Source organism: Lactuca saligna, chromosome 7, assembly GCF_052625555.1.
Source record: "Lactuca saligna cultivar CGN05327 chromosome 7, ASM5262555v1, whole genome shotgun sequence".
Classification (NCBI taxonomy): domain Eukaryota; kingdom Viridiplantae; phylum Streptophyta; class Magnoliopsida; order Asterales; family Asteraceae; genus Lactuca; species Lactuca saligna.
In genome coordinates, this window is record NC_136423.1 from 1,294,431 (window position 1) to 1,304,144 (window position 9,714).

The 9,714-nt window shown below is 38.7% G+C and overlaps 1 protein-coding gene across 2 annotated transcripts; it reads right to left on the minus strand.

The window, feature by feature from the left end:
- Positions 1 to 3,033: 3,033 nt before the first annotated feature.
- Positions 3,034 to 7,071, minus strand: LOC145004265 (cellular apoptosis susceptibility protein, putative / importin-alpha re-exporter). Of its 2 annotated transcripts, XR_013662336.1 has the most exons (4): positions 6,950 to 7,071; positions 3,901 to 6,852; positions 3,552 to 3,734; positions 3,034 to 3,300 (listed from the first exon to the last, which is right to left on the minus strand). XR_013662336.1 is itself a non-coding variant. In XM_078963158.1 (3 exons), the coding sequence occupies exon 2, from the start codon at positions 6,822 to 6,824 to the stop codon at positions 3,909 to 3,911; it is 2,916 nt and encodes a 971-aa protein (XP_078819284.1). In that variant the 5' UTR covers positions 6,825 to 6,852; positions 6,950 to 7,070; the 3' UTR covers positions 3,034 to 3,300; positions 3,901 to 3,908. The 2 variants fall into 2 exon arrangements, 1 of the variants encoding a protein (XP_078819284.1); XM_078963158.1 differs by lacking the exon at positions 3,552 to 3,734 and having other exon boundaries at positions 6,950 to 7,070.
- Between the last annotated feature and the right edge of the window lie 2,643 nt (positions 7,072 to 9,714).

Below are 9,714 nucleotides of genomic sequence, written 5' to 3' on the forward strand. Positions count from 1 at the left end.
TATAAATATGACCCTTAGTCATTTTTGAACACTTTTACCTCTCCTTAAAAGCTAGAACTCGTTTTCTCTCAAGTATCATCCACATTTCTCTTCAAATCTTCAAACCAAGTGAATATTGCTTCCTTGATTCATTAATAACTTCTTATATGCCAAGAACACTTGAAGATCTGCATGAAAAATGTCAAATATCATGATCTTCAGGTGTGTACAGCCGCACACACCATGTGTACGGCCGCATACACTATGTTCAACCATACACACCCTTTTTAGGTCCTAAAATGGCAACGAACTCCATATAAGGCTAGAGCATGAAGTAACAAACCTTCCTAGATGAGTCCTAAGGCCTTAAAATACGTTTTTACACACTTCATGGGGAGTATGCGCCCGCACACACACCCTGGCCGTACACACACACAAATGGTGTATTTTGACCATACACTCCCTTGTATAGCCATACACCCCTTATATGAAATCATATATTGTTGTAACACTTCAATATAAGTATTTACTAGTCCCTAAGGTGGCCCCAATTCAATAATTAGTTGTTACAAGCACTAATTATATATATCATTGCATGGTTAATAGGATTCGTTTGTGCTCAAGTCCGCAATTGACACTTAAATTCCTAAACCGATCTCACAGTCGCATCACTCACTACAGGTGAGTTCATACCCCTTAATCAACATTTTAAATGTTTTTAAATGCTTTTATGGGGGGGGGGGGGGGGGGGGGGGGAATACAAGTTGAATCATTATAGTTATAATATCAATCACATGTGATTTACTATACTTTAATTGCTTTGTCAACAAAACTACTTCAAAATGGTTATCAAACACTTTTACATGTTAAGCTCTTATTAAAACTTAGTCTTAGTTACCAAACCTTTACTTTCAATTCTTTAAACTTATATATTGCCAAATCATGTCTAATGCATACATAGTTATATAAGTAAGGTTTGAAGGACTTAGGACTGATAACTCACTTTAATTCTTGTTCCTTGTTTGGTTGTGGACTTAGAGCACCCTGTTGTTTGTCCGAGTGTTGTTTGATCCTTAGTTATATATCATGTTTATATGTGTGGATATAAAGCTTTTATTTCAGTTCCAACACTTTGGGTAGCAAAGGTGTATATACTTACTAAGTCATTTATACAACATTACTAGTAAACTATAATAGGTATAGTTTAGATGCATACTGCATACTATTTCTAATACATATTGTAAACAATACATACACCACACTATACAACTGAACATACTACACACTAGAAAGAGAGAACATACACTGTTACATAATATTCATACACACTAAATACTATACTAAAGAACATACTATGATGAGAATCAGAGAGAACATACAATACATACATAATATAGCATAAATGGGAGGCACTACTTCGGGGCATGGCATCTCTGCCATGGCTCGTTTTGTAACCAGAGTCTTCCGAAGGGAGAGCGTAAATTTGTGTATAGATTTATATTGGATTGACCGTCCTACACCTTGTTGCTAGCTACAGTGGGACTTGCAGGTCTTCGAATGATGAATGTCATACCATCTCGACGTCTTCGAGCGTCGTGTTTTACTAAGGTCGATCAAGTATGGTTAAAATTATATCACATTATACCTTAATTAGCAATTGGTTTAAGGTAGTTACTACAACAGTAGTCTCTACGACATAATACTATAGTACTTCATTATTTTCCCCATTACATCTACTTTGTGAACATTTCCCATAAACAGTAATGTAAAAACTATATTTTATTAATGATGGTTACATCTGGGAGGAATACTTACTTTTACAATTAACAAACATACAACACATTTAATTCCTTAGTAGAAGGATACTTTTAGTAGAAAATATAGGATTTTCTAGGAGATACAAACAGTTACTACAAATGTGAATTCGAACATACAAGGATCCGAAGGCAATGCCCCAAGGTACGGGGTTTCAAGGGGCAGAGCCCCTAGCGGTGACTTGTTAACTAAATGGATTTTTATATAAAGAAAGAGTTGTATCTATTAAGTATTAAATACCCTCTTTTTGGCGCCAAATTGGTGTAACCAAAATTTTTTAATTACTTTCTTTCCTTGTATAAATGTTATTTGAAAATTGTTGACCATTCACATATTCGAAATTGATCATTAGTAACTCTATGTCTCTCAAAAACACAAAAACATCACAAATGTATTTTGTATTTTATGATTTTGAATTAGGTTTGTAATCTAAATCAAATTTTTTGGATTATCCAACTTTTGAATTCATATACCCAAAGGCTATAAGGATGAATTGCAAATTTTCAAAACTTATTTTTGCCCACCTCCTTCGTACCTAATTTTTTCGATAGAAACTTTTACACTTTTATGGTTCACTTATAATCTAAAGTCTCCGACTTGTTCTTGTGCAATATTCATAAAACTAAAAGAAATGTGAGCATTAAGAATGATAGGTTGGCTTTGACAAAATGGTAGTTTTGCAAGGAAAGGAGTTTGAAAGGATTGAGATATATGAAGTTTAAAAGTTGGTTAATTCTTTAATAGAATCTCCTACCATATTTAAGAGTAATCTGAACATTAAATAATGTGTATATGAAGATAATTACAAAAAAAATAAATATAATAAATACCTATTTTGTCCGAAATAGACACCCCACACTGAAAAAAAAATAAAAAACATTTTGCCTGACAATAAAATAGATTCCGCACCAGAATTTTGGAATTTAAGACTAAAATTTGGGATTTCAAAGAAAAAAAAAACTCCAAATTTTCCAAAACAAATAACAATTCTGGAATTTCGAGAAAAAAAATTGTTTTTAGTTCTGGATATCCAATGAAAAATTCTGGAACTCTGAAATTTGAAGATTTAAACATTCCGGAGTAAGTGGCCATTTTTCAAAAACCGGAGAAAAAAAACTCATTTATAATGATTGGTTTATTTAATTTCCCTATATATTTAATGCATAGTTAATCAGCAGAAAACAGGTATGATGGGTTTGTATATAAAAATTTAGGGAAAATGAAAAATACGATAGGATGTTGAGGAACAAGAAACCTTGCTTGGTATTCATTCATATAATACCTGAATCAATGACTTTGGTTACACACAACACAACACAACACAACACATGACATGACATAAAAGAAAAAGAAAAGAAAAGAAAACACTCCTGGTCTTGCCAAAATGTGGATTTCACCATATATATTATATATTATATATATGTCACCTGCTGCTATTTAACAAAACAAGTTCAAAACTGTATGAAATCCCACGCTCCATCCACATCCACATCCACATATCACATCCTGCCATACAAAATATGTACGGGTGGTTATAGAAACAGCCATCAACATTCATGCATGTCACAACTCACAAGCAGGGCAGGCAGGCAGGCAAGCAAGCAAATAGATATGAGATGAGATGTCATGTCATGTCACATGTTTAGTATTATAGTATATCCATCCATCAGAGACCAAATCCTAATGTTTATGTTTTACCAAAACAAACAAACTCAAACTCTAAAGGTCAGACCACTTTTCAAGTAATAAAACATTACCTTACAAAAAATGCTAATTCAATTCAATCAATTCTTCAGACTTCAACTACATTGCCTTTGCCCTTTGTAAATTGTGATTGATCGGATGTGACAGATAAACCACAAATCAAACCTAACATACCATGTTCATGTTATCACTCTACATGCCCCATGGAAAGCGCAGCTAAATTAGGTTGTTGCCCTCTACTCTAGCAAATACATTTATTTTCCAAATTCGTCAAATTAAAATTTTAAAATAAATAGATAGAGAGAGAGATTTGGCATGATAACAAGCAAGACATACTGCTATAGATATATATATATATATATATATATATATATAAACATTAACAACATCATGGAGTCTTACCTGTGTCTTTATAGTATAGCAAGATTGTAGGAATTGCATAGGTGAGCAAGGGCAGCTTGATTAGCAGGAGAAAGATATTTGGTAATAAGTGGGGGGAACCTCCCACGGAATTGAGAAGAGAGATTTGAGAGTAAAGCAACGGAAAAGTGTTTTGGATCAGTGATCTCCTTGAGAGGATCCTCTTCTTTTTTACCAGCATTGTGAAGACGAACAAAAGTGGCCTGATAACCGGTAGTTGCCTCCCCACCAAAATCAGGAACTTCGGGTTCATCCTCAACTCTTTCCTCCTCTGGCAGGGACAGAAGAGTGACAATACCATCCAGCAACCTCCCCCACAGCTCCTCCGCTGCAGGATCCAACAGGGATGCCGATTCACACAGCAGTTTGCTTGATGCTACTGCACTCAGCTTCACCTCCGTGTAGCCGGTTATGGTCTTCAGACTAGGTATCCAAAACTGGCCCAGGATCACATGAAACAGATTCGCCTGAACAGAATTTATGGAGTCCACAAGAGTTTGGATCCCATGCTTCACCAGGAACAGAGACATAAAGATGATCAGACACCTAACAAGTCTTGGGGTTTTGCTATTCTGGAGGCGGGTAAACAAGGAAGCCCAGATGTGGTTCATGTATTCCGCCATGACATCATACCCAAGATTCTCAATCACCGGGTTAAGGATATGAAATCCTTGCTCCTCGGTGCTGGGTGAGGACACGAGCCTGTTGAATATCCCAAGAACATTTCTTAATCTCCCTTCCCTGTTGAGCTCGTTGGGTGCCTGCTGGAGAAACGACTGGAGCAAACGAACGAGGGCCGGGACGTTTGCAGACTTTTTCCACAGATCGGGCGTCAACAGGATGTCAAATATCTGCATGTAGTGTGCAGGGACAGGAGGCCTGCTTAAATCCACAAGCTGAGCCAACAGCTGGAACGCGTAAGGGAAGAACTCCGTCACATCTTTAGCCAAGATCATCTGGAGGCTCGGTAAAAGGCAGCTTTCAAAGGCTGGAACAAGAGACGGGGTCTTTTCACATGCTCTTCGCACCAGCGTAGCAACCGCCTCAAACAGACAATGGTTGAACACTGGGTTCTTCGGGTTCTCACACACCCTGTTTAGAATCGAGGTCAACCCGGTGATGGAGGGTGACGCCACCTCCGGGGATATATCAGCAACCTGAAGAACCCGCATGATACACCTCATTATATACTGATTCTCCTCTGATTCCGGCTTCTCCAATGCACCAAAAAGATTTGTCATCAAAACCGGAAGAATGGGACCGATGTCCCCTGACGTGTATCTTGCCTGTGAATGCACCCCATTGTTGTCTTTCACAAGCAAAAGCTTCTCGATACAGGTGGCGGCATACGAGTGGACCACGTTCACATCCGAACCGAGAAACCTCACCACATCACCAACGAGAGCCATGGCAATGGGTTTAGGGATCAACACACGGAACATTGTGAAAAACTTCAATGCGCCTGCCTTCAACATTGGGAAAGCATTCACATCTTGTCCCTGTAGCTCCGGGACAATAACTGATCTGAAGAAACTTTCAACATCAACAAGATCGGTTGAGATTGAAGCACCACCTGCCTTTTTTGTGGCAAGAGAGACAACCAAGTAAATGGCACAGTCTTTATACTTCCAGTTACCAGCTGGGTTTTCACCAAACATTGCCAAACAATTGTGTATCTGTGTTGAGACCCTCTCTGTGATCTTCTGTTTGTAGTTTCCAGCAATACCCTTGAGAAGCTCACACGCAATTCTCCTTCTTGTATCAAGGTCACTCCCTTCCATGTCTCTCCTAATAAACTCCACATAATTCATCTCAAACAGCTCTTCATCCTCATCCCTTAACATCACATTCGGAATAACAATACTCTGAGTAATCTGCTGCAATATCTCGTCACCAGCAAACAATTCATGGTGTACACTTGTGCTGACAATCGTCAAAAACTTGATGGCAGTCACAGTCAGCCGTTCACGGCTGGGTGATGCTGATGCAACTACAAGGAGACTCCAAACAGCTTCTACAAACTCTTTTAAGTACTTTTGGAACAGTTCCTCCTCTTTCTCCATGTAATGGCTTATATTTTCACACACAGCTGCTCGTAGCTCATCAACAACTGAAACACCATCTGTACCCATATCCTCTATAGCTGGATACCTCACAGTCAGATAATTCTTAAACTCTTTCATCCATTTATCTGCATTATCCTCAAAATACTCTGGCAAATCCAAAAAGTTGAGCGAATAAAAAATCCTAAAACAGATCCTCTGTGCTTCAATCAACTGACGGAGTGTTGCAGCAGACCCAGCAGCCTCGTTTATCTTGCCCGAAATACTCACAACAGTACTCGACAATGGTGCAGCAAAGTTATCCAAGCAGTATTTCAAATCAAGCAGTAGGGGATCACTCTTAAACTGATACCGAAATTTTTTAAACAAAGAATTTACAGTAGCAAGAATACCATTAACTGAAGCAAAATCATTCGCGTTGATAGCCGTTTCAAGACTTGCCTTAAGCTCGGGAAGCAAAGCCGGCCACAACCTAGGGAAATCATGGTTCCCAATCACAGCTAGGGCTTCGCTAAGCTGAGCCTGGATTCTCGGGGTAGCTGAGAGCATGAGAGGCACTATTAGAGTCTTAATCTGCTCTTTTTCACTATCGGGAATAGGAGTAGCGGATGAAGGCATCCACCGGGTTTTAAGATGGTTCTTGAAGTTAACAGCGGCGCATTGGCGGATCTGCTCGTCAACGGAAGGTTCAGCAACGAGACGAAGAACGGCAAGGCCGTAGTTAGGATTATCGGCGGCGTCGGACAAGTTTTTCTCAGCGCGGCGGCGGGGTTCTGGTTGAGGGGAGAGTGTACCAAGGAAAGATTGGGACAGAAACTGTAGGGTTTGTGGATTCCACTCCATCTCTAGGGTTTTTACAAGATTTAAGAGCCTGAAAATCAGAAGTATATGAATGAAAATCTACTAAGATTTCAACAGTGATAGGTAATAGGGATCGAAAACTGGAAAGCGGTGAAGAAAAAACGCACCTGCGTAGGAAGAAACGATCGATTTGAAGCGCTGCAGACTGTGAATGAGAAGGAGAAGAATGAGGAATGAAGTGGGACTGGAGCGTGTGTCCAAGAATTTGAAATGAGGAAAGTAAAGGAAGGAGGGACCGAGGGATGAAGGAATATGGGCTTCGTCAAGCCCATTACGATCGATTGTACATTTGAATGTATCAAGTATTTGTTAAAACTTAAAACGCAAGTTACACTACACGACCACAATTTCTTTTTTTTTTTTTTTTTAAACCGGTTCGGTTTGAGTCAATGAAGTGAAAACCGGTTTAGGCTGGATCGGATTGAAATCGGTTAAAACTTAAAATTACCCGGTTAGTCAATGAAATCAAAACTGATGTAGACTGAAACCGATTAAAACTGAAAATTACTCGAATCTATACAAGTTGGTTTTGATTGAAATTGGATTGGATTGAAACCGGTTTCAAACTGATAATCACCCGAACCGGTTTCACCCAAATCAGTTTTAAAACCGGTTTCGGATCGTGAACCAATTTTTTTGTGCACCTCTAAATTACACAACCAAAATCGAGATATTTATTTTTGATTTATTCGCTTATAAACCATCAATCGAGTAAACTAGAGCTAACTACTAAAACAATTAAAAATAAAATTGTATCTATTGACGAGATTTTGTTTACGAATAAGACAATTATCAAACGAGTAGACTATTGCATTATGTTCTCAAGCTTAAAATAAGATTTTTTTTAAAAAGATAAGACAATAGCCGAGCTAGTAGACTATAACACCTAGAGTTTGATATTTAGGGGAATAAAACAAAATTCCTTCTTTTCTTTTTCTTCCATTTCCTTTCCTTTCCCTCCCAATCATCCCACATTTAAGGATAAATTTCAAGGGAAAAAGACTCATCCTAAAGGATACTTGAAACACGTTTAAAATTATTTATAAGGATGACAATTACACAATTTAACTAATACAAAAAGCATGAGCCAAAATAATTCATGGTCATCCTAAAGGATACTTGAAACACATTCACATATGTCTTTGCTTAGAGACATCATTATTAAATGGTATGTCTTAGAGGAGTAACCACTATAGACTTGGTATAATATTGTTAAGAATGGTGGAACGAATCGTTTAAGTTGTGGGGTAATGCCTTGAAAATAATATATGTACGCACTTTAAATTTGGTTTCAAGTATTAAGTTCAAAAGACGCCACACCATATGCAGATATGGAAAGCTCCCACATTGTCTTATATTACGATTTGGGGGATGTGATGTATGTGTAAGATGCGAAGAGACAGAATCTCACAAATGTTGATTTGTTACACATCGTAAAGAAACAAAGCCATACTACTTCTATTATTCGGCGGACAATAAAGTGGTTGTTGTCAAAGGAGATAGCTTCTTGTAGAAATCATTTCTTGCAAAGAAACACTATAAGAGCAAAGTGATAGTTATAAAATTTCTAGATACACAAAATGTAGAATTTTCTAGTGAACTAATACTAACCCGAGTTCTTGTTGATGTTCCTTCGAAAACATTTAAACATATCAAATATTTTTTGGCCCTCCTGTGATGGTTGGAAGCTTCATGACGCTTTATTCCCAACAGATATATAGGGAGACCTTCTTTGTGGTGGAAGCTCCTTGGGGGGATGTTAGCAGAGACGCATGGTTTATTAGCGGGTTGGCCATGAAGAGAGCGGTCAATGTTGCTGATTTGATGGGTCTTCTTCCACAACTATGTGACCTGCAGAGTGAGCTCATTTTGCTTCGATCATGTATAGGTATTGTAAAACTTTTCTTTGGTTTAAAGACATGTCAGTCGGTGCACATAGAATAGGCAGCTTTGTTCTTTGACAAAGGATCGCTCAACTCTATCGAGGATATGGTGATATGTGGAGGCCCTTTCTTCGGATACATCTAGTGGTGTCTGGCTTCCTTGCCTATTCGTTTCGGTGCTTTGGGTTTGTACTCGGCATACGAGGTTTCCTCCTACGCATTTGTAGCCTCAAGGGCCCAATCGTGGGCATTAAAAGACCACATCTTACGTGACAGTGGCATATGTGGTATGGATTCTGATTACTTATGTGTTATGGCTCGTCTCCGCGATATAATTTCGGGATTCGACTGTAGCGGTTTCACTAATAAGGACACCCCCCTCCCTAAATCCCAAAAAGCATTGGCATGTGCCCTTTTTAGCAAAATCGTCAAAGATATGGAAGTCGACTTCGACATGACTGTGAGACAGAAAGCAGTTTTTAAGTGTCTTCAGGCACCTCATGCTCAGGATTTTCTGCTAACTATCCTTATTGATGGTCTTGGCCGACATATGTTCCCTATAGAGTATCGAACTATCCTTCGCTACCGCCTCATGATTCCTTTATTCCCAGCTGACGAGATATGCCTAATTTGTCATAAGGCATGTTTTGGACACTTTTAGGGAACATGCAGTTCATTGTAGAGAGCTCCCTGGTTTCAAGTATTGACATGATGTGGTTAGGGATGTTCTCTTTAATGTTTGTCGGCGTGCTGTTATCTCTACGAAGAAAGAACCGCCCATGAACTTTTTGACGAACCCACAGGATGAAGATCTACCCTCGGGCCGACTGACATTTTGATCTTTAGATGGGTAGGAGGGAAGCACACATGTGTGGATATTACAAGGGTCTCTCCTATCATCGGTTTGAGGAGTGGGGTTTTCACAGCAGGGCACGCCGCTTTAAAAGTTGATGCATGCAAAGTGGCAAAGAACGAGAATGCATGTATAG